General features: G+C 31.7%; 1 protein-coding gene across 2 annotated transcripts; it reads left to right on the top strand.

The window, feature by feature from the left end:
- Window positions 1-1537: 1537 nt before the first annotated feature.
- Window positions 1538-23516, top strand: LOC143085606 (uncharacterized). Of its 2 annotated transcripts, none has more exons than XM_076262066.1 (5): window positions 1538-1658; window positions 10543-11042; window positions 15030-15089; window positions 19656-19718; window positions 20903-23516. In XM_076262066.1, the coding sequence occupies exons 2-5, from the start codon at window positions 10550-10552 to the stop codon at window positions 22708-22710; spliced, it is 2424 nt and encodes an 807-aa protein (XP_076118181.1). In that variant the 5' UTR covers window positions 1538-1658; window positions 10543-10549; the 3' UTR covers window positions 22711-23516. The 2 variants fall into 2 exon arrangements, with proteins under 2 accessions (XP_076118181.1, XP_076118180.1); XM_076262065.1 differs by lacking the exon at window positions 1538-1658 and adding an exon at window positions 2991-3059.
- The last annotated feature ends 3525 nt before the right edge of the window (window positions 23517-27041 follow it).

Here is a 27041-nt window from a genome sequence, read left to right as displayed (position 1 = left end):
TGCCAGTGGTGATCAACTTAAGATTGTAGGTAAAGGTAGTTTTCATGTGGTTTTCCAACACGGGAAATCTGTGGTTGTTGAGGCCATTGTGGCTCACATCACAATTGATGGTATCCTTCGACTTGATTTTATGAAGTCAACCAAAGGCAAGATTGATCTTGAGAAGAATAGTTTTGAAATTGATGGTACTCAGGTTATATTGAAATATGAGGGAATATTCGGTTGTTTCAGAGTTATGCCAAAAATAAAGACTACACATAGGAATCAACATCAAAAGTGTCCTTACAAAACACTTGATACAGATAACTTAAAGGAGCACTTAGTAGAGTGTGACATGAAGGTCACTAATAAACGTTATACGTGCACAGAAGGGGGTTGTTCATATATAAGCAACAGAAAAAGTAATGTTAAAAGACATAAGAAAGTGCATGTCAAAGATGAACCAAAAGGTGCAGACATAGTACCTGACATAGACTTGTCATCAGATACAGATGAATGCCTCAGGAAAGATCCGGGACAGATAATTGGTCCAATTAGTACAGGAGAAGAAACCAATTCAGATGAAAATAACAATGAAGATCAGACCAATAAGATTGATCCTATAACTGAAGCAACTAAGAAAGTTAAGGAAGATAACGTAGGTCAGTTAATAGAAGGGATGAAACAGGCTGACAATGCAGCTGTACAGGAAAACAATAAGGAAGTTAAATCTTCTCTTATAGTTAGGAAGGATGTAGAAGTTGGTAGAATAATAAGAAAGCCGACAAAACCCATCATAATGGCAACAAAGAAGAGACCTTTTCATGGTCTTTCATCTACAGAAGCAAATAAATTGAGTCCGAAGGATTTAAGACATGTGATACCAAGAGCCCCTACAAAAGTTGTTAATAGCGGTAAAGGAGTCGAGATTGGAACGCAGGCATCTGCTTCAACAACTGTTAGAAGAACAGTTACCACCAAAACAACATATGAGGAAAACGGAAGAAATGTTGAAATAATTGAGGTCGTTGAACAGGTCCTTTAATTGAGCGACCAATACAGTAGTGATTAACACTTTATTGAAGCAAGGCATGCTTAACGGATAAAGTACTTTTGGAAAATGAATAAATATATCAAAACATGTATTAATTTTATTTTATAAATATGTATGTGTCCGGTCGGATTGGGGACGTTAACTCCAAGGCTGGTGTACATTGAATGTCACACCTTGTGCACCTTAAAGATCCCTTTGTAGCAGCAGTGTCTTTTGGCATCGTGTTCGATAAGAGTAGGCTTCTTGTGAGCCGCTACATAGGCAAAATTATTTCATACCGGTTATTTTGTTATATCAGTATTTCCTGTGGCAGTTAAAATTATTGGATCCTTGTATCATCATTTGATCATTATCCCTTTGTCGGGAAATGAATGTGTCGCAAATTTGTTAAGGTTGGAAAATGTATTTCTAAGAGTTCAGAAGGTAATCCCTGTTAAAGGAATGATTCTGTCTTTACAAAGAAAATTCTTTTCGACTGACAACAAAATGCGAGGACGCATTTCTCGGAGGCGTGGGTAATGTGACGAAAGGCTATGGGACGACTATGCATTAAAAAGGGCGAAGTCAGTAGTTACTGTCCCCTTTCCTATTTGAACCCTAAACATCAAAACATTGGAATTAAAAGGTACAGTTACAATTTCTTTATTTGTCTTAATACTTACCTTAAACTTCATCGTATTAATAAGTTACATTTTATTAAAGTTACAGTGAGGTTAATCATTTGATTATTTCGGACTATATTCTACTTTCCAATTCAAGTAGTTATGCATATCTCTGACTATTTTATAAACTGGCAAATGAGTTAACTTGTATGAAGAATCCTCAGCGTGAGATGTAATAACAATATAAATGGTATTTTTATGGTCATCGGGTACCGTAATATCTTCATTGAGATAAGATATTATCGTTTCATTACTTTACATCCCTTGTTACTATGATATGCTCAATATGGCACAGTCCAATAAAGGTCGACTCATCCAGGGTTGATACACCCTCGTTACTAGGCAATATAGGATAATGGTATTGTCCAAAAGCGGTATATTCCAATCATCCAGGGGTATATAAACAGCCGTCAGCAGTCAGTCGGGGTCGGTATTACGATCAGATCACAAGTATAAGTGATAAGATAAATACTTGCTTATAGTTCCAAACATTGGATTCACTGCTCTAGTCTTTCCAATAACTGAAACTTAGCAGAAGTATTACCTTAAGCTATAAGTGAGCTGTATCGAGAGAAACAGAAGAGCTAGAGAGCTTAGAGAGCTTCGTTGATAAAGATAAAGCGGAAAGAGCGACAATTTGTGAGCCAGTGGAGCTACAGCGCTAGTGAGTCTGTTGAGCTAAGAGCTACAGAGCTAGTGAGCAAGTAGATCTTGCTATTTAATTGACCTATAGAGTCAGTAAGCCAGTAAGGCTGAATAATCATTGAGCTGGAGGAGCTTTAATGAGCAGAGAGAGAGTAAGAGAGAAATTATAAACAATAAGAAAATATACAAGTCTCAGATCTCGAGAATCAACTCGGGTACGGACCCCAGACACGTTACACTATAGAATTAATATTATATCCACATGTAGCAAGCCAACCAAACAAAAAAAAGCGACTGCAGAGACTTGCAATTGGTTAATATAATGGCACTGGCTACTGTAACATGAAAATGTAACAATAACAAAAATATTAGTGTTACATTGTAGACTAATTGCCGGATAATTATAATAGCAATATAATTGTGTTTAGATTTTCTTTAGTGTCTTCTTGTATTGCTTTTGAAGAGTTCTGCGTTCAATTCACCTTGACAGTCACACATCACAGATTCAAGGTTTAGTGTTTTCGTCAGTTAATTTCTCTCAATTTATTCAAGGATTTGCTATACAAATCCTTGGTTTATTTAGGTACTTTTTTGTAGATGTATTTATGATGAATTTTGGTTCTAAGTCATATCTTTTTTTTAAAACGAAAGTAGAATATTCATTTGATTTAGTCTATAGAGTGACTTGAGTCGATTATAGTAAATCAAGTTGACACAAAGTAAGAAATATTTGTTAATCTTTTGATATAAATATTATTTTATATTCACCTCACAACGGTTCCTTTTACATTATTATTTGTTTTTGCTCACTTTTGTCAGAGACATCTATAATACTAAAATTACGAGGTCCAATTTGTCAGCCGTCATCGGGTAAAAACGACAAATCAAAGAATTCAACTCTATATATAACTTATATAGGACAATGGTGTAGATTAAAAATTACACCACTCCAGACCCTTTTGTTTTCCACATAATTAATATTGCCAATAATTAACAAGTTCCGGGTCTAATCCGATACCGATACCAATAGTATATTCACCTGTTAGCTATAACCTAATTATCTTTACGTTCCGCATTTGACAGGCGCACCACCAAACGGTGTATTTAGGATTTTGCTATATACACGAGTCATAATCAAAGGGCTGACACTACTAAATTCAATCATTGTCAAATTTTTCCCTGTTGTAGCTTTATTCAGCAATCAGAAAGACTTTCTAAGATAACTAATATAGGACAATGCTGTTGATTAAAAAATACCCCATTCCTGGATAGCCTGGACCTTTTGTTTTCCAAATAATTAATATTTCCAATAATTGATAAGTTCCAGGTCGACGGGTTCAAACAGAAAGATTTGAAAGTAGAGAAAACTGTGTATCTTATAATCGACATGACTTTATCAGATAACAATACCAATTACTAAAATAAGACTTAGGCATAGTTATATACTTTAAGGGAGCTACCATTTGATTTTTAGGGGGGGGGGGCTAGGATGAAATTTGAAAAAAATAGGCAGGACAGGAATTTTGAGTAAAAAAAAAGGCAGGATGAGACAATTGCAAAAAAAAAAAGTCAGGATGACAATTTAGGTAAAAAAAAGTCAGGATAAACTAAAAAAAAAAGGCAGGACCGAATAGAGTGAAAAATAAAAAGGCAGGACAGAGATTACAACTAAAAAAAAATGCAGGACAAAGTTTTTCCTTCTAGCCCCCCCCCCCCCCCCCCCCCATAAAAATCAAATGGTAGCTCCCTAATTCAGTCACGGACCCGCGATATCACGGGTGTGTACTTGTGTATACTAAAGAGATTAGCGACTAGTAAATCTTGCTGACTTCACGCGTGTAAACTCGTACCCAGCATCCTCTAATCATATGATAACGAGATTAGCGGTAGTCTAGACAATCGATAATAATCACTCGGAACACCTTGTTGTTTTTCTTTGTATTAAGGACCAGGACAAAGACTTTCAGAATTAAAATCTTGTATTGTAAACAAATTCGCAGGTGAATAATAATGACGCTGTTTACATGTAGCATCAATCGGTCTGTTAATTAGGGGGTCCCATGATTAGGAGTATGTGGGAAATTATTATCTTTGCAGGAAATAACTGTGTAATGTCGAGAAAAAAAAAATTAAAAAAAATTATAAAATTTTATATTAAATTAACTTTCATCTCAATATTTATATCTATATTAAAATTGATGCTTGGTGGCTGTTGTGATATTCACGATGTCCAAGACAGATTTTTTATCGTGGGACGACAATTTAGATTTAGATATATTGTTCGGGGAATACACAGACACTGACCCAATTGTAGATAGTGACGACGACTTTGTTCTAGCGACAGGTGTGCACCCCCCCCCCCCCAAAAAAAAAAAATGTCAAGGAAATTGACAAGAGTTTAAGTGCAGATGTTACTGCTACTGATGGTTACAAATGTCTTGACTGTGACAAGATTCTGAAATCTATCTCTGGGTTCCGTGGACACACATCAAGACAACATGGAAAACAATTGAAAGGTAATTTAGGCGAAAACGTTATTTTTTTCTCCATCCTTTTAACAAGGACGCATTTGTTAAAAAAAAAAATATGCAAAAGTACATGTCCTTTAAAAGTATTTAAGGTCCTGTCCATGCATGCTATGTTAATTTTGTAATATTTCCCTAAGAAAAACTTTAAGAATCATCAATTCCGCCAAGATTGAATAATTATTGTGAAAACAAAATGTCAAAGTGGCTTGGTATTTAATTAAATGGCTTCGTGGTGCATATATGAACAACTTGACAAGATATGTTGGGCTACTTTACACGGTTCATTCCCTCTATTCCCACTTTTTATAAATCTGGAAAGAAAAGGTAAAATTTAATGTGGGAATAGAAGGAAAACTTGTGCAAACAAAGGATTATACTGTACAAACATGTTTTAATCAACTGTTAATTGACCAGTGTTTTTTTTTTATTAGAACAGGTAATAAGTTATTTTTGCATCTGTATGAATTCTGTTTTTTTTTAAACAAAATAAATAATGAAGTAAAGTTAACAGTTTTCACCCATTATTTTATATCTTTGATTATTGGTCCAAGTAATTATGTTTTAAGGTATACTTTTATTCCACATCTTAAGCCAACAGGAATCACCAAAAGCATTAAATTATCGTTAATTTAAAGTTACTTTGGAGTTTGAGAAATATTTATTTTGGATGAATGGCAGATATCCTTATTTCTTAAATTTGGAACTTTGAACATGAAATCTCCAATAGAAACTGGAAGATGGCAAAACATAGAAAGAGAAAACCGAAAATGTGTATTGTGTTAATATTCAGATGTCATTGGTGTTGAATACCATTACATTTTTAATTGTTCAGCTTTCGATAATTGTAGAAAACAATGTTTTGCATTTTACAATAGAAATAGAACAAACACATAGAAGTTTTATGACTTAATAAATTCCCCAAAATGTACAGAACTGAAGGAACTTTGTAAACTAATAAAGGAGATCAATAACAAATTGAACTTTTCTGGGTAAACAATTGTGAATGCCTCTATCTACTTTCGTACATTATATATTTATGTAATTGTATTGAAATATGTAAAATTATCTCTATACCTTTCTGTTATTTGGTTTGTGAGAATAAAGATATATACATGTATATATAAGATTATACTTGGTTATAATATTATTTATATCATGATTTATTAGTAAAGCAGACAATTTTTTAAAGTTACAAATTCAAAAATTTTAAAATAAATCTGACTCCAATCTATTTATCATAATTTTTCTCTATTTTTAAGTATTTATTTGATGAAAAAAGAAACATATTACAAATAAACAAGGTATTATACCTAAACAGTGTACCAAATATGTTATGCTTTAAAAAAAAAGTACAGGTAAATTTTAGGTGAAATTCTAATTAACCCTGATTGTTATAAAAACAAATTATTTATCAAAACATCTATTGTTATTTGCAAGTGGGAATAGAAGGAATAGTATTTTTAACAAGTGGGAATAGGAGGAAGACACCCTTTACACTGTGATAAAAAGTTTCAAGTTTTAACACCACTATATATGTCTCTGCTTTTGTACACTATTTTTATTTTTATTTTATAATATTTCCTGGTTTAATAGACACTCAAAGTTTTTTTTACCATGGCCCTTATCTTTCAAATAGCTTTCTTTGATATTGAATATTGATTTTTTTTTTAAGTTTTTGAGATCGGAAAGAACTTAATATGATTTCAAGCGAAGTCATTTATAATTATATATACAATGTTAAATATAATTAGCTTAGAGTTATAACAACAATCGTATAACAGAAAAGTTAACAATAACAACAAAGTAAGACTCTTTTGTCATTTGTTCAACTTTTGTTTGATAATAGAATTAAGTGTATCCTCAGTGTTTTCTTCTGTGTGAAATTGGATGCCAGTAAGGGAGCTACCATTTGATTTTTATGGGGGGGCTAGGATGAAAAATTTTGTCCTGCATTTTTTTTAGTTGTAATCTCTGTCCTGCCTTTTTATTTTTCACTCTATTCGGTCCTGCCTTTTTTTTATTAGTTTATCCTGACTTTTTTTTACCTAAATTGTCATCCTGACTTTTTTTTTATGCAATTGTCTCATCCTGCCTTTTTTTTTACTCAAAATTCCTGTCCTGCCTATTTTTTTCAAATTTCATCCTAGCCCCCCCCCCCTAAAAATCAAATGGTAGCTCCCTAAAGATGAGATTGGTTTTCATTGAGCCCACTTGAGCTCGATCCCATCATCCTCCATATTAAGTGAGACCGGTTTATCCTGACTTTTTTTACCTAAATTGTCATCCTGCCTTTTTTTTTTGCAAAGTGTCTCATCCTGCCTTTTTTTTTTACTCAAAACTCCTGTCCTGCCTATTTTTTTCAAATTTCATTCTAGCCCCCCCCCCTAAAAAATCAAATGGTAGCTCCCTAAAGATGAGATTGGTTTTCATTGAGCGCCACTTGAGCTCGATCCCATCATCCTCCATATTAAGCAATTTAGAATCTATTTTTTCACTATAATCTTTATGTTGTAATGCTGCAGTTTTACCAAGTTAAATATAAGCTTTTTTATGTGACAGCATAATCAATACCTTGAAACGATACATTTTACCAACAAAGTCATGAAAGTATATATGCCAATACAATATGTTATGGATATTTTCTTTTATTAATTTATAGTAATAGGTGACCCCATTCATAGGTGGATTAGCAGTTAGAGTTATTATATAATATATTAAGCATGATATGCTAAGGATGGTTGATATAAACACTGACATTTTATTTCCATAGAAATTTCTGTAGAAATAAAAACTATAAATCTGTGATCCACAGGGTCTGTTAAAACATAATTCTTTGTCAAATCATTGTACCTACCGGTACTGGTAAACCACAAAACAATAATCAGAAATTAATGCCTTTCTGTTGTGTTAGTATACTTAAAATAAATGAAAATAGACCTTCATCCCGGTTTGTATACACATGCACTGCTAAGTGTTTAGTTTCAGTCTGTAGAAACAGATTTAGCAACTTCATCTTACAAAAAAACACAACCAAAAATTTATTTTCTTTCTGTATTTTTGTTTTTGTATTCTTTATGTCTATTTGCAACACACATTAAGCATTGCACCCCATAAATGATCATAAATATAGATTCAACAGCTGCATCAAGTGTGTTACAATACTGTAAGATTCCTAGACGTCGGGCTAATGCTGAACTTTTATTTTTTTTTAAATTTAACTGAAGGTTAAACCCCCATCCATAATCTTGATCAAAATTCAAGAGAATAATTATAATTTGAAGTGAAGGGTAATACTATAATTACCCCAAAGTTTATAAATAGTAACATTTCTGAATTATACATGTTATATATTAACAAATTGTAAAATCTTTCCATATACATCATGTACATTGTTATATGACATGTATGATACTAACAAAAAAAACTGTGACGAAGTTTTTTGCTATAATTATATAATTTTCTGCTATATGAACTGTTGGACTATTAGCCATGCCAGGTCATTTATAGCTAACTATACATTATGTTGTTTCTTTATTATTGAAGGCTATTACAGTGCCCTTTAGTTCATTTGATCTGTAGTAGATATTTGCACACCATGTCAGTTAATAGGGGTGTTAATTATAATTGAAAAAAACAAATATGAGATACACCATTCAGAAAGTACTATTAAAAGATTTTCTAAATTCATGTGTTACTGAATTGTATATAGGGGCTCTTATAAAAATAAAATAAATAAATAAATAATCTTTATTTCAAGAGGATGATCCCATTAGTTTAAACTAATCTTCCTGAGAGTCCTCAAAATAATAATAACATATTTATAAGTACATAGAGTATTATAAAGTTATATTATACACAATATACAATTGTATTTAAATAATAATGAAAAAGCATATTAATTTGCACAATTGATGAAAAATGTGTAACATTTTGTTTTAAAAGATACAAGTGTATTACTCATTTTTATTTCATTTGGTAAACTGTTCCATATTTGAGAACCTGAATATGTAAATGTTTTCTTTAAAAAATTTGTTTTTGGTTTTGGAAGTTTGAATAGTTTTTCATCAGCTGAACGTAAGTTATAATTTTGATTATCAGTAAAATGAAAATTTTCTTGTAAATAGTTAGGAACCATACCATTTAATGATTTTTAAAAATACAAGTATTGCCTTTTGCTCTTAAGGGCATACAATACAGTTACAGGGGAGTTAATCCTGTTGCTATAGTAAATTGTTATTTTCGCGACGTCAAACTGTGACTACTGGGGAAAAGATGCAGTTTTCGACTGATTTTATCATTCAAACCGATTTAACTTGAAAACGAGTTCATGGACCTTTTTTAAAATGACATTTGGTTTGATTACATTAGAAGATTATATGTACCAAATTTCATGAAAACCTAAATAATGTAATTTTTTTTAATTTGATTAGAATACAGCAAAAAATTACGTTTTTTTTCTACATTCATGAACATTTGATAAATTTTTGAGTTATTTGTAAAAATAAAATGTACAAATTTATACAATATTTATATAAAACATAAATTACAAATAATTTAACAAAAAACAGCTTGTGTTTATCTTTGAAAACAAAAAAGTTATGTATTTCTGTCGAAAAGGAAAAATACGTCCACAAAACTGTACTTTGAGGAAATATTTGAAATCGGAACCTCAATGTACTCAAAAAGTAGCACATGATGGTATATTTTCATAACATATTTAATTAATCAGGTAAAAAATAGCCTTTAGCTAAATGCAAATTTTCAACAAAATTTCATTATGGGATCAAAGCTGTATCGTATGCCCTTAAAGTACCAATACTATTCCTTATATATATACCGGTAGTCTTTCCCAATTGAATGTTAAGCAACCATAAACCAATCAATTATGTATATTTGTTTGCAATATATATTCATACTTTATTTTAATCAGATAATTTCGATAATTGATAATCAGACAGGTCAGTCAGGGGTACTACTTGACTAGTTGTACAAGTAATTTTTATTTACTTGAAGAACTCTTGTATTTATGTAAATTTGTTGGATACAAGTGTATTTTGTACTTGTATAGGTAAATTATTTTTTGGCTTAGTTATGCCCCTTAGACATTCAGATCGTTTTACTTATACAAGTAAAAATGTCATGCTATCTGACTTCTTTTCTTGTACTCTAAGGACTTCGTTGCTCAAATAGAATTTTTAATTGTCTGACTCCTTTGCAAATTTCTTTACTAATTATTTAAGTGTAATTTCATGGACAATGAACATCTCATTTGTCTTTACCTTCAGAACACTCAGCTAGCATGCTCAATTTTTGTAGGCCTTGTTCAAATACTTAAGATCTTTGCGCAATCAGTTTCTTTGTTGAATTAATGAGATGAAACATTGAACTCTTATAAAAAATTATGATCTTATATGAGAAAAAGGCATGTTTTATCATCTCAAAACTTGAGAATTTTTGTGGGATTGCAAACAAAATTTACTTTTTTTGAGAAAATTCAGGGAAGATTATTCAAACATTATTATCAAATTATGTAAGTATGATATTATTTAAATAAAGATTACTTTGTAGTTCACCTGACTACTGGTACCGTAACATGTGTCTAACTGCTCTAAATATATGTTTATTGAAAGACACTAATATATACAATGCTTATTTTCATGTGGGAATTTTCCAGGTCTTAAATGGCCAAGGCAGCAGCATGTTACACGGACATTGATCATGGTGATGTTGAAAGCAGCATAGAAGATTGTGATCAACATAGTGTTAAATTACAAAATGTTGTGGCAAATGAGGAGGGTGAAACTTTAAATGACAATAAAAACAATCCATGCTCTGTTCTAGTTGAAAATGAACTTGAATCATGGCAAGAAATTACAGATAGTGGACATTATGGAAATGTGTATACTTTCACTCACAAAAAATCTAATGTGAATAAATCTGAAGTTCTAACTGAAAATGAATCGTCTATGCCAATTCAAATTCCAAATGTGAACCAGAAACAAGTTACAAATTTTAATGAATCAACTGAAAGAAGACATCTTGGTAAAGATGTAAGATCAATTTCAAATTCAAAAGAAGATGAATTATGTCTACCACATTCAAATGTTAGCCTAAACCGTGCCTTGTATGTTGCAGATACAGTTCATCGACAATTATCATGCACGTCACAGGAAGGTAAGTCTACTATTATAAAGGCATTAACCCTGGAATTCTTCTTGTTAAATTTGAAAGCCCTGATGCTTTATAGGAGCACATTCATACTCTTCCTTTAAAATAGTTAAACAAAAATACTGAATTCCAAAGAAAATTCAAAAACAGGAAGCCTATAAAAACAACCGAAATCAAATGTTATGAATCAACAGATGAAAAACAACTGCCATAGTTATGATTTTGTAACAGGCATTTTTCCAAAAAAATGTGGGTTGTATCATTTTTTTATCGCTAGCTAAAAAACCTCCCACCTATTTAACAGATATTCATAGTTCCTTAACATTGACAGAATTGGGTAAGTAACCAAAACAGTCATATTGGGATAATATGACGATAATTGGGACCCAGCAGTAAAAACAATGTAAATTTACACACAAAACATCTGCGCATCATGCTGACTTAAATAATCAAACAAATATACAAATTAATCTAACAAAGACAACAATGACATAGGTATAATATATAGTAATAACTCATCATAGACTATGAAATATGCTATATTATTATAAACAAAAACTGTGTAAGCAAGACACTGGTTTTTCATGTACAAAACAGCATGATCAACCAGGTATATAAGATAAAGTAAAACTTAAGTAAATAGAACTAAAAGTATAAACAAAATGAAACACCAATATTTCTTTATTGTTTTGTGACACATTAAGTTATACAGTGACCTGATATTTATCTATCAAAGGAACATCAGTAACCTGATATTTCTCTATTGTAGGTACATCAGTAACCTAATATTTCTCTATTGTAGGTACATCAGTTACCTGATATTTCTCTATTGTACTATAGGTACATCAGTTACCTGATATTTCTCTATTAAAGGTACATCAGTAAGTTGATATTTCTCTATTATAGGTACATTAGTTACCTGATATTTCTCTATTGTAGGCCTAGGTACATCAGTTACCTGATATTTCTCTATTGTAACTAGGTACATAATTATAAGTAACCTGATATTTCTCTATTGTAGGAACATCAGTAACCTGATATTTCTATATTGTAGGTACATCAGTTACCTGATATTTCTATATTGTAGGTACATCAGTTACCTGATATTTCTTTATCAAAGGTACATCAGTTACCTGATATTTCTCTATCAAAGGTACATTAGTTACCTAATATTTCTCTATTGTAGGTACATCAGTTACCTAATATTCCCCTATTTTAGGTACATCATTAACCTGATAATTCTCTATCAAAGGTACATCAGTTACCTGATATTTCTCTATCAAAGGTACATCAGTTACCTGATATTTCTCTATCAACAATGATCAAAGGTACATTAGTTACTTCATATTTCCCAATTTTAGATACATCAGTTTTCCCTATCACAGATACATCAATTATCTAATATTTCTCTATTGTAGGTACATCAGTAATCTGATATTTCCCTATTGTAGGTACATCAATTTTCTGATATTTCTCTGTTGTATTAAGTTAATCAGTTATTTCTCTATCAAAAGTTCATCAGTTACCTGATATTTCTCTATCAAAAGTACATCAGTAATTGATATTTCTCTATCAAAGGAACATCCAGTACCCGATATTTCTCTATGATAGGTAGATTAATTACCTGATATTTCTCTATCAAAGGTACATCAGTAACCTGATATTTCCCTATCGTAGGTACATCAATAACCTGATTTTTCTCTATCATAGATACATCAGTTACCTGATATTCCCATATTGTAGGTAATCACTTACCTGATATTCCCCTATTGTAGATATATCAGTTACCTGATATTTCTCTATCAAAGGTACATCAGTTACCTCATATTTCTCTATTGTAGGTACATCAATTTTCTGATAGTTCTCTATTGTAGGTTTATCAGTTATGTCTCTATCAAAAGTACATCAGTTACCTGATATTTCTCTATCAAAGGTACATAAGTTACCTCATATTCTCTTTTGTAGGAAGATCAGTAACCTAATATTTCTCTATTTAACATTTGAAGGTACATCAGTTACCTGATATTCTTCTATTGTAGGTACATCAATTACCTGATATTTCTCTATCAAAGGTACATCAGTAACCTTATATTTCTCCATCAAAGGACTTAGGTAGACCAATTACCTGATATTTCTCTATGATATGTAGATTAGTTACCTAATATTTCTCTATCAAAGGTACACAGCTACTTTTGCAGAGGTACTATTTCTGTACTAAAAATATGTAGTACTGGAAATTTACTTTTAATATTTAGTACTATTTCTTTACTTTAAAATTATTGTAATATTTAGGTATTTGTATTTTACAGTACTTGATTTGTACTAAATATTTTCGTACAGAAATAATACAATATTCCATGCTTGAAAATCATAATTTTAAGAGATTTAAAATAGAAAAACTTTAAAAATGCTGAAAATGTAACGGTAGTAACCAAAAATCTGTAGTACCTAAATTTCAAGTACAAATTAAGTACTGTAAAATACAGGTACCTAAATATTACAATAATTTTAAAGTAACAAAATAGTACTGAATATTAAAAGTAAATTTCCAGTGCTACAGATTTTTAGTACAGAAATAGTACTTATGCAAAAGTAGCTGTGTACATCAGTAACCTGATACTTCCCTATCGTAGGTACATCAATTACCTGATTTTTCTCTATCATAGGTACATCAGTTACCTGATATTCCCCTATTGTAGGTACATCACTTACCTGATAATCCCCTATAGTAGATATATCAGTTACCTCATATTTCCTGATTGTAGGTACATAAATTTTCTGATATTTCTCTATTGTAGGTTAATCAGTTATTTCTCTATCAAAAGTACATCAGTAACCTGATATTTCTCTATCAAAAGTACATCAGTTACCTGATATTTCTCTATCAAAGGAACATCAGTTACCCGATATTTCTCTATAATAGGTAGATTAGTTACCTGATATTTCTCTATCAAAGGTACATCAGTAACCTGATATTTCTTTATCGTAGGTACCTCAGTTACCTCATATTTCTCTATTATAGGTACACCAGTAACCTCATATTTCTCTATTATAGGTACATCAGTAACCTCATATTTCTCTATTGTAGGTACACCAGTAACCTGATATTTATCGCTCAAAGGTACACTAATTACCTGATATTTCTCTATTGTAGGTACATCAGTTACCTGATATTCCCCTATTGTAGGTACATCAATTACCTGATATTTCTCTATCAAAGGTACATAAGTTACCTCATATTTCTCTATTGTAGGAAGATCAGTAACCTAATATTTCTCTATTTAACATTTTAAGGTACATCAGTTACCTGATATTCTTCTATTGTAGGTACGTCATCAATTACCTGATATTTCTCTGTCAAAGGTACATCAGTTACCTCATATTTCTCTATTGTAAGTACATCAGTAACCTTATATTTCTCCATCAAAGGTACACTAATTACCTGATATTTCTCTATTGTGGGTACATCAGTTACCTGATATTTCTCTATCAAAGGTACATCAGTTACCTGATATTTCTCTATTGTAGGTACATCAGTTACCTGATATTTCTTCAACAAAGGTATATCAGTTATCTTATATTTCTCTATCAAAAGCACATTAGATACCCGATATTTTTCTATCAAAGGAACATTTATTACCTGATATTTCTCTATTGTAGGTACATTAGTTACCTCCTATTTCTCTATTATAGGTACATCAGTTACCTGCTATTTTTCTATCAAAGGTACATCAGTTACCTGATAGATCTCTATTATAGGTACATCAGTTACCTTATATTTCTCTATCAAAGGTACGTTAGTTACCCGATATTTCTCTATTAAAGGTACATCAGTCACCTGATATTTCTCTATCAAAGGTACATCAACTACCTGATATTTCTCTATCAAAGGTACATCAACTACCTGATATTTCTCTTTTGTAGGAGTACATCAATTACCTGATATATTTTTTATTATAGGTATATAAATTACCTGTTTATTCTATATTGTAGGGACATCAGTTACAAACAATGTTACTGTATTTCAGTCTGAGAACATCAACTTTTCTACAGGTATGTATGATAGGCATTTTAAATTATATGAAAAAAAATTGATAACCGCTTTTATGTATAATCATCATTATGGTGTGCTATATATTTATACTCTGCAGTTTTATGGATATATGGATATATATATATCCTTTCAGTGGGATTGGAGAATTTTTTTTCAGACATACTTAAATGTAAGGCTTTGAAAACACATTTAATATATTCAAGTCTATTTGCATTTCTTTAAGCACTAAATTAGTGGTCATGAAATCAACAAAAATAAGTACCATGCCAAAAAAAAATTGTACCGTGTGTAATAAGAGAGAAGAAGTTGCTTTAACATTTTTGGTAAAGATGAGTTTAGCAGAAAAAGAGTTTTTTTTTTCTTCATGACATTGATATGTGATTATATCAATGTCAAAAATGTACATGGACAAATGGCATTAACTATTTTGGACAAATTCCAGCAGACATTTTGGCTGCAGCGTCTAACTAGTGGCAGAACACTGAGTCTGTCATTGAATATGGTTGTCCCCATTTGGGCTTAAAAAATGTGCAAATATGTTTTTTTTATCAGGTTTTAAGGCATTACCTTTTATCTTAGTTTGATGCATGATATTGTATATATACAATGTTTTTTATATCTATTTGAAAAAATTCTTGCCTGAAGTAAAGTTCACTGAACTCATGTTGCCTGAATGGTCCAAAAATTTCAAATTTCTTATCGTAGTGGTATTGTTTTGCTTTGAACATGCTGAAATTGAAAAAAAAACATTTAATACCTGCAAATTTTTCATAACATTACGGCTCAAAGGTGACGAAAATCACACTGAAATGAAAGAGTTTTCATTTATCAGAGTCCCTTTGAACTTAAAGAAAAAATGCCATTGAATTCTGCATATGAACAGTTCTAACTTATTTAACATAGAATGTTTGAGCTAGAAATCCTGACCAATCTCTACTAACTTCACTTCAGTTAACAACCAGGCATTGAAAAATTAAAATGACCAGATGCATCTTTAGCTTTCCTGACCTAAAAGGCCAATGTGAGCTTTCCCAATCACTTGGTGTCTGTCGCATGTCGTCATTGTCAATTTACTTTAAAAAAAAATGTCTTTTCCTTTAAAACTACAAACCTAAATTTAACCAAACTTGGCCACAATCCTTACTTGGTTATCTAGATAAAAAATATTTGTCAGATGACCCTGCCTGACAACCAACATGTAGCTGTCAGGGCAAAACACAGAACATATGATAAAATATAAGTTTTGTCGATTTCTTGAAAACTGTTACATTTATAGAGTTTTCTCTTAAACGGATCATATCACACACTTAACATGTAAAGGATGCAAACCATAAGTCAATGGTCAAGGGCTGAGGGGTAAAGAAATTAATTTACATTTAAATGAGATGTGTCAATGCTAATATTTCTAGAGGGTGGTAAAGGGTTATTTTCGTGCAACGTTTTCGGCCTTTTTATTTCACGTATTTTCGTGTTTAAACGTTTTATTTCTCGTTTTCTCGTCTTTGGCTCGATTTGCGTGCTTCGTGTTTCCCCTTACTTATTTTCCGTGTTTCGTGTCAGTGCTCTTAATTTCTCGTGCAGGTCCCGAATTTGATTAAAAAGTCAGTGTGTTATAATACCTTCTGAAACTTGTGTAAACTTATATAAATTGATGTATATATTGTTACCATTCTACTTTTGCTTTTGCAATATGTATGGTATTAATCGGAAGTCCATCAAATTGCTAGCCTATGAATTCAATTTTTTATCAAGTAAGATGCAAGTAGCGGACGCTAAAAGGTGACCGCAAGGTCTTCATGTTCATTACTAATGGCTGCCTACAAGAACGAGTGGATATAACTTCTGGTACTTGTTTCCTTAATATTTACGATCTCATTTATCGTGCTTCGTTTTTCTCGATTTTTATTTTTCGTGCTACGTTTTTGCGATTTTTATTTCACGTGTTTCCGTGTTCAGTACCCCCCTTTACCACCCTCTTTCTACATACCAAATTTCATTGACCTACCACTAATGGTTCCCCTTTAACTGACCTAATCACAAAATAAAACATCTAAAGTATTATAAAATTTCAAAGTCATTAAACCATGACTAAAGGAGTGGGTTGAATAATCTGCTAAAAAAATTAATACAACTACATAGACCTAGATGTTCTTCTTAAACTGGCCTAATCACAACTTTATACACTGTTTACTTAGCTGCAGATGCTGTAACAGCATACATAAGCCGAGCTTTTTGACTTGATCAAGGTGAGACAAAAATAAGAAGATAGTTTAATTCAAGGCTAGTCTCGTAAAGTTCTAGTTCAAACCAGTGTATAAAATGCAGTCACTGAAGTGTAAAATTATATGTATCATATATTTGCTAATTAAATGATTTAAGCCTTAAAATAAACCAAAGGAGTAGGTTAAGGGCCGATTTTATCCTTAAACTTCAGTTCCATTTGATGAAAATTTTTGGAAACTTTTTAAACACTTAAGTGTCTACTTTTAGTAGATTTAATTAGTTTATGAGAAAGATTTGAACTGATTTAGACGCTCAAATGCAAGCTTAGATATTAAAAATCTATCAAACGTGTCAAATATGCCATAATAGGTCACTTTCCAGATGTTTTTTGTCAAAAATGAAAGTGGCATCTGTGTTCATCCTCAACCTGTAGCAAGTACTTCGGTACTGGCATGAAAATACGGATTTTTTGTGTTATTAAAATTTGCTGTTACAAAATGTTAGAAATTATTATAAATTAAGGAATGTATCTCCCTCGTGCAAAGCTCTGATTCCTTTCACGGATTTGGCTATACTTTTTGGACCTTTTTGATTATAGCTCTTCATCTTTTATATAAGCTTTGGATTTCAAATATTTTGGCCACGAGCATCACTGAAGAGACATGTATTGTCGAAATGCGCATCTGGTGCAGGAACATTGGTACCGTTAATGTTATTATATATGTTATGTATTTCCATCAACTAACTTGAAATACAACTTACATTTAAATATTATTAAGAATGAATACAAATGTGGCCACTTATATAAAATTGAGAATGGAAATAGGGAATGTGTCAAAGAGACAACCCAACCATGAAAAGACAACAGCAGAAGGTCACCAATAGGTCTTCAATGTAGCGAGAAATTCCCGCACCCGGAGGCGTCCTTCAGCTGGTCCCTAAACAAATATATACTAGTTCAGTGATAATGAACGCCATACTTATAAATCTCCAAATTGTACACAAGAAACAAAAATTAAAAATAATACAAGACTAACAAAGGCCAGAGGCTCCTGACTTGGGACAGGCGCAAAAAAGCAGCGGGGTTAAACATGTTTATGAGATCTCAACCCTCCCCTATACCTCTAGCCAATGTAGAAAAATAAATGCATAACAATACGCACATTAAAATTCTGTTCAAGAGAAGTCCGAGTCTTATGTCAGAAGATGTAACCAAAGAAAATAAACAAAATGACAATATAGTCTTCTCCCATAACAATTTATAACAATAGAATCAGTGGCGGATCCAGGGGGGGGGGGGTCCGGGGGTTGGACCCCCCCTATTTTTTGGCCGATCAATGCATTTGAATGGGAACATAGTAAAGGGTACTCTATATATAAAGTATTAGAACTGTGAAGATATGGTGTGTGATGATTCCATTTAAGACAGAAACCGTATAAAAATTGTCTCAAATGCTAAAATTGTGAAGATTTAAGTAATTCAACATGAACGTAATGATGCTAGTACCTGATACTTGCATGTGCATTGTATTGTCAAAAACAGCCCATATTTATGTAACAGAAGTATTCTACTTTCCAATAAATAGCGGAAAGTTTACATTTTAACAATTTTGTAAAACTGCTATATGTCATGTATTTTAAGGGCCAAAAGGTGGCCTTACTCGACCTACTGCTTTGGCCATGTTTCTCTTTAGTCACATTTTTCAATTCCTTTTGCTGAACTTTTAAAACAAAATACTAAATATCAGCATAAAATCATTTTCTGTAATCTTTAACATTGAAATAAGCACAATTGTAACATTACAGGACAATTATACACAATTATAATAAATTGTATAATTGTGATACATCTATCATGTCTATCAGAGGGTCGTAATGGGGGTACTTTCATGACGAATAACGGTAAAAATTCTGGCCAAATGACGTTTAGTTAACGGTAATTTTTGGAGTTTGCCGATAAAATGTACAGTTTTCTTTTAGACGATAAAAACATCGACTCTCTGAATTTGGTGAATCACGTTTGAATTATTTTTTTTTCTCAAAAATGACGGTAACGATAATTATTTGAGACCTGTGACGAATCACGATAAGGATATTTTGACGAATCACGGTAAAATTTCAACCAATTTGACGCTAACTGTAGCCGAAAATGACTGTTTGACGCCTGACGGTAAAGGGCATTACCACTCTCATATAATATTGATCAGATTACTAGTAGAATGGACAGTTTTTAATTATTTCTTTTTATATAATTCAATGTATGTCATGTATATATGTCCATAATAAATATACTGATGATGAATAAAATATTCTTACCTTCTTAATTCATGTAATTGTTATAGGAACAGCTGCTCCTGTAGGAAGAACAGACAGTCATACGAGTGAGACTTTGGATAATTTAGATTGTAAGTTACACATTTTTGTGGAAGTAAATACATTTTTTTGCCCTTGGTCAAAGTCACAGACAAATGAAAAATAAAGATTGGGAAATACTACGTAACTTATGTCTGTCTGCTTGTAACAAATTTCTGCCATACTTTCTCCGAACTATACAAGTCATGCAGTTTGTTTCAAAATAATTGGAAATAAAATGACGATCTTCATGGAAGGGAGACTTACATGTGCATCTTAAACATTAGCTATAATGGATTAACTTTGTGATAAGGTTACACATACAAGACATAGCTTTTGTTATTGATCTAACAGTTTATTATTTATATTGGTCCTAGTTTAGTTTTGTTGCATTTTAGTCCTGGATATGTTTGCAAGGGCCAACCATGGGTTTTATGACCCACCTACGATAGTAGTCTACTACTAGATGGGCATTATATTTTGTGGTCTGCACCCGTTCGTCCGTCTGTCTGTCCCGCTTCAGGTTAACGTTTTTGGTCAAGGTAGTTTTGGATGAAGTTGAGGTTCAATCAACTTGACACTTAGTACACATGTTTCCTATGATATGAACTTTCTTATTTTAATGCAAAATTAGAGCTTTTACCCCAATTTCAGGGTCAACTGAACATAGAAAATGATAGTGTGAGTGGGGCATCCGTGTACCGTGGACACGTTCTTGTTTTAATTGTTGGTTTACATATATTTTTAATGTGAAATATTGACATGATTGAGTGGGTTGGTAGAAAACCAAAGTGAAGTTTAAAGACATAAATGTGTATAAAAAGTAAAATCACAAAAATACTGAACTCCGAGGAATATTCAATCGGAAAGTCCTTAATCACATGGCAAAAACAATTGACAAAACACATCAAACGAATGGACGACTGTCATATTCCTGACTTGGTACAGGCATTTTCAAATGTAGAAAATGGTAGATTGTATAGAAGTATAGAAGTGTATTTAAATTTGAATGCAAAAAGTAATCATTTCATACACTGTATATCATCCTCATAGACAAAACACTATATTCTAGTTGGTGTTATATCAATGTATGCATAATAAAATGAATAGCAATACTTTGGTTTGAATGTATTTAAAAAAAAACTAACAAAGAAAACAGCCTTCTTTTCTCTCACACATAAAATGCATATCGTTCCTACATTAATTTTCCTCAAATACACAATGTATTATGTTTTAGCAAGAACAAAGGTTGTCATACAGAATCACATTAACACAGGTATAAGAATGGATAAAACAGTTGCTTTTCTAGAAGCCATAAGAAAACTGGAAAGAGTACAATTCCTTGTCATTACTGGAAATTTTGGATGTGGAAAAAAATCTATGGTTAAGGAATTATTGTACCATTACACTCATGAAGAGATAGCAGATAACCACTTGAATCCTGTTATAATATCATCACCCGAGCAATGGAATTCATGTATACATATACATCCAAACGATAAATCTATCATTTGGTTAGAAGGTATGTTTGGATCCAGTGGTACATTTGATAAACATACATTTTCAACAAACTGGGAATGCCCTTTGAAAAATATGTTAGAATTCATACAACGTTCTCCTTTAATATTAATTGTGACGACTATGCCAAGCAGTATTTGGTATGAATATGAAAATTCTCTCAGAGGTTTTCCATTTTTTAAAGACTTTGAAAGATTCAGATTTGATATGGAAGAAGAATTTACTTTTGATGAAAATGAGCGATATCTTATGATAAATGAGTACTTTAAATATGCATTGAAAGAAGATTTAACTAAGGTACAGATATGCTTAGACTATAGGGATGAAGACCTGGAATCTGAAAACCCTAGAATATCGGCCAGGACTCTCAGGCATGTTGCACGCATATATACACCTGTAGGATTTATTGAGTGTTGTTACAAATTTGTATGTAATGACCATTATTTTAGAAGGGGTGTTGATTTTTTTCACCACCCACTAGAGCTTTTTATCGACAAAGTGACATATTTACAAAAGCAGATGGAAGACCAAGAAGGAAAAAAGTACCACTTTTATTTGCTGTTGTTAATTCTTAGTCAGGATGGAAAGATTTTTATTGAACATGTTGAAGAAAACTTGATATTCAAAGAACTTGCCAAAATTTGTTCAATTAAAGAATCTCGAAGTTCTGAAATTTTAAATCATTTAGCAAATTTCACCATTAAAGGGTATAATGGTATTTATTTCAAATACAACAAAGAAGATAATTCATGTGAATTTGTACATAAAGCTTTTGGCGATGCAGTCTGTTTGACACTTGGATTAAACACTGTCTCACTTGAAGGTTTATCACTTGCTTTGAGTAAATGTAGTAGTAAATTTCTTATAGAATATATACGTGTTGGCAAATCAAATCACAACAGAGCAACTGCTACAGTTCGTGGGAATCATGTTAACAATCAAAATAGAGATTTATGTTTACGTATTTATCCAAAACATTATCAAATCTTATTAGAAAGATTTATTAAGGAGATAAAAGATGGAAATATTGACAATGTAGCAACACACGAAGCATTAGATGATGATACCTTTGTAGACTTCATTGAACACAATTTCATCACTAATAAATTTGACAGTTATGTAGAATTATTACAGAATGAAAAATCCCAATTTTATGGATTCTTATGGTATTTGTTTCACCAGGAAAAACCAAAATTAAGACTGGCAAGTCATATATTAATTCATCCACCTATAAAAGATTCATTATTAGAAAAAGAATGGTGGTTGAATACTCAAGAAAAATGCATGTGGGCTGCTTGTCATCTTGGAAGCAAAGAATCATTGTGTCTACTCAAAGAGCATGTGGACATTTCTAATAAACACATTCTAGTGGCAATCAGGGCTCATGGTGAGGAATCTGAATTTGTCCAAGAATTAAACAGATATAAAAATTACCAACAACTCAAAAGAGAAAGGGAAGAACTTAACCATTGCCGTAGAGAAGAAGAACTTCGAAGAAAAAATAAGTCCAGTTGTATTGTTCTTTAATAACTGTCTGTCATAAACAAATCCTTCCATTTTGTCAAAATGTGTTCACTTCTGGAGTTGTCTCCCTTTATCATGTTTATGTATAGGAACACAATAGTTTTTTTTAAACAAGTCAGTCTTTTATTGAAAAAATTACCAGAATTGATTTTTTTGGCCTTTAATACTATTAGCTTAGACAACAAAAAAATATAATATTGATAAGTGCTAATAATAACAAATGTATTATGCTGAGTTCACACGTAATTCGACTTTGATTCGCATTAACTAATTCGAATTAGTTTAATTCACATTCGAAACGTTTTACGTCTTAACATCAATTCTAATTTGAATTACAATGCGCGTCAATTTCGCTTTACTGTCCAAACGACGTTAACTTTTAATTCGTATTAACAAAAACGTATTTCTAATTCGAATTGGGTAATGGCTAATTCGAATTAATTCGAATTAAAAAAGAAGAGTGTGTGAACGCGATTAGCGAATTCGATTCGCATTCGATTCGTATTCAGTTCGAATTAAATGGCCATGTGAACGAGGCATTAAATGAATTCAAAAAACTGCATGTAAACACTTGTACGCCATATAAACCAAAAAATAATGCCCTTTATTGGAATAAAGATCATATATAATTATTATAAGGTACCAGCAAGATTAATCAAACATCTGAATACTGCTAGATTTTTTTGGGCATATGTCATGATGATATGATTGTATTATTGAATAATATGAATGAATTAATTTCCGTATTCTTTAAATATTTAAGTCATTTTTATGCTGCACCTAGGGGCATTATGTTTTCAGTATGTGTGTCTGTTCGTCCATCTGTCTGTCCTGCTTCAGGTTAAAGTTTTGGTAAAGGTAGTTTTTTGCTGAAGTTGAAGTCCAATGTTCCCTGTGAATATTACGATTTTTCTAATTTAAATGCCAATTAGAGTTTTGATCCCAATTTCACGGTCTACTGGATATATAAAATGATAGTGCGAGTGGGGCATCCGTGTACTATGGACACATTCTTGTTCTTTATCTTTTAAATAGCACTTATTCTGTAAAATTCTCATGAAAAAGATTTTACTATTATTTTTTCAACAATTTTTTTATTTTGTTTTTTTCAACAATTTTTTGATTTTGTTGCTCATTTTTCTTCTTTACATTCTATCATTTGGTCATTATTCTCTTTTCTATAAATCCCATACAAAGCCTCTTGCCTGAGCCTATCCCACATGTAAGTTATATGATTGATATAGAAATGATAAGGTATTAAAGAACTATGAATATGATGTGGACTGAAAGTCACTCCACCATGTTTGCAAAGGTTAGGGCCGATCAGGTGGAAGAGCTTTACATATTGTTTTATAAACACTTGTAATTATGGTTCAGCCAATCTGATCTCATAGATACATAGATATATATTTTGAAGTGATTCATTTCTGTAGTATTCCCTATTTTAATTGGACAAATTTATTTAACTATTAGTAGAAAATATTTTATGTATGAATTGCATATTAAGGAGATACTTTGATGAGACTGTCGTAAAAGTGAGAGGTTTAGCTCTATAAAACCAGGTTCACCATTTTCTATATTTGAAAATGCCTGTACCAAGTCAGGAATATGACAGTTGTTGTCCATTTGTTTGATTTGTTTTGTCATTTGATTTTGCCATGTGATTAGGGACTTTCATTTAATTTTCCTCAGAGTTCAGTATTATTGTTATTTTACTTTTTAGATAGAAAATCGTTTTAAGCTCACCTGGTCCGAAGGGCCAAGTGAGATTTTCTCATCACTTGGCATCCATCGGCATCGTCGTTAACTTTTACAAAAATCTTCTCCTCTGAAACTATTGGGCCAAATTTAACCAAACATACCCAAAATCATCATTTGAGTATCTAGTTTAAAAACTGTGTCCGGTGACCCGACCAACCAACCCAGATGGCCGCCATGGCTAAACATAGAACATAGGAGTAAAATGTAGATTTTGGATTATATCTTTGAAACCAAAGCATTTACAGCAAATCTGACATGGGTGTAAAAATGTTTATCAGGTCAAGATCTATCTGCCCTCAAATTTTCAGATGAATCGGACAACCCGTTGTTAGGTTGTTGTCCCTGAATTGGTAATTTTAAGGAAAATTTGCCGTTTTTGGTTATTATCTTGAATATATTATAGATAGAGATAAACTATAAACAGCAATAATGTTCAGCAAAGTAAGATCTACAAACAAGTCAACATGACCAAAATGGTTAGTTGATCACTTAAGAAGTTCGTGCCTTTTATAGTAAATTTTTAACAATTTTTCGTAAATTATTGCAATCTTTTACAAAAATCTTCTTCTCTAAAACTATTAAGACAAATTTAACCAAACTTGTCTACAATCATCATTAGGGTATCAAGTTTTAAAATTGTGTCCGATGACCCCGCACGCAATTCAAGATGGCCGACATGGCTCTAAATAGTACATAGAGCAAATATGAAAAAGATAGAGATAAACTGTAAATAGCAAAAATGTACAGCAAAGTAAGACCTTATAATAGGTCAACATGACCAAAATGGTCAATTGACCCCTTAAGGAGTTATTGCCCTTTATAGTCAATTTTTAACAATTTTCATAAATTTTGTGAATTGTTACAAAATATTTTCCATTGTAACTACTGGGCCAAGTTCATTATAGATAGAGATAATTGTAAGCAGCAATAATGTTCAGTAAAGTAAGATCTACAAACACATCACCATCACCAAAACACAATTTTGTCATGAATCCATCTGTGCACATAGACCAACAAGGTGAGCGACACAGGCTCTTTAGAGCCTCTAGTTATCAAACAAGAAAATAATAAGGTGACTGTGGAGCAGAAGGATTATTTGGACAACTAGCTATATTGTATTTATATTGTGTCATAGATCAAATTTATTTGTTCAGTGTAGGCCTTAAATTATAATTAAGGAAAATATTTTCTTAATGATTTAACTTTCAAAATGACATCTTTCTTTTACCGGTGGTCAATAACATAAGGCACTGGCTACGGTTACATGGAAATGTAACAATAATAAAAATATTATTGTTACATTGGAGACTAACTGCCGGAATGCAAAGTTGGGTGAGGAACCGATTAATTACAAATGTAACAATAATTACTGAGGCTACGGTTACATTATGTTATTGTTACATGAAAAACAGCAATGTACGCTAGATTGATTAAACTTAAATCTTCTATAGTTGTATTGCTTCATTCTTTCATATGTACTAAACAATACTTGTAATTTTTAAAATACTGATAAATAATAAAATATTATTATTCAACAAATGGTGTACAACTTGAATAGTTTTACTACGTATTAATGGTTTTGATGTTCTTAAAGATACTACTCAAGATTAGGAGTGCGACTGTCAAAGGCGAAAAATATAGTTCAATGGTTTCACTTTTTTAAAGTATTTAACTGCACACCTACTCTTATTACTGTCATTATACTTTGGAACAATTTTGTTTATGGTAAAAAAAAAAAATCTTGGGATGCGTTTTAAACGAAACTGAAACAATATCAAGACATACATTTCATACAGCTCTATAACTTGACGCAAATTGATAATCAAAAGCAAAGTTTGCTAACTGTAACTTAAATACTAAGAAATTCTGTACACGTATCTGTGGAGGACGTAATTTCGTTCATCAAAAATGTGTCGGACTTTAAAACAATTTACTGGATTTGTAGAAATTGTCATTGTAAATAAAAAATTACAGTAAATAAATTGTGTGTTATAAATGTTATGTAATAAATGTCCTCAACTTTTATTATTTAGTACATATTACTAGTCCCATCGTACATTGCTTTTTTTCATGTAACAATAACGCAATGTAACCGTAGCCTCAATAATTATTGTTACATTCGTAAATTAAACAGGTCCTTACCCAACCATGCATTCCGACATTTAGTCTCCAATGTAACAATAATATTTTTATTATTGTTACATTTCCATGTAACCGTAGCCAGTGCCATAACATAATGGCTAATTTTGTAATTGACTCTGTAATTTTTCTAGTTTCCAGGCAATAACTTGTGCTAATAAACTGTATGGATCTCTCTAAAATTGTACTGCAAGGTACCATACCTCTAAGGGAAGGCTGGGTTTGAGTTTGGGGTTAATTGCTTCAAGGGGAGGGGGAGACAAAACAAATTTGGGAGGGGAATTTTTTGTTCATAATTTTTTGTATTTTTTTCTTAAAATTTTAGCATTTTTCAATTAATTATACAAGATACAAATGTATATATAAAAGCAAACAATACTGATAGGAGAAACACAACAAACAGGATTTGTTAGTTATCATATGAAGTATTGTGC

This window comes from Mytilus galloprovincialis, chromosome 8 (genome assembly GCF_965363235.1).
Source record: "Mytilus galloprovincialis chromosome 8, xbMytGall1.hap1.1, whole genome shotgun sequence".
In the NCBI taxonomy this organism is placed as follows: Eukaryota; Metazoa; Mollusca; class Bivalvia; order Mytilida; family Mytilidae; genus Mytilus; species Mytilus galloprovincialis.
The sequence above is the reverse complement of the archived record's forward strand: the minus strand, read 5'-3'. Positions and strand labels throughout refer to the sequence as shown.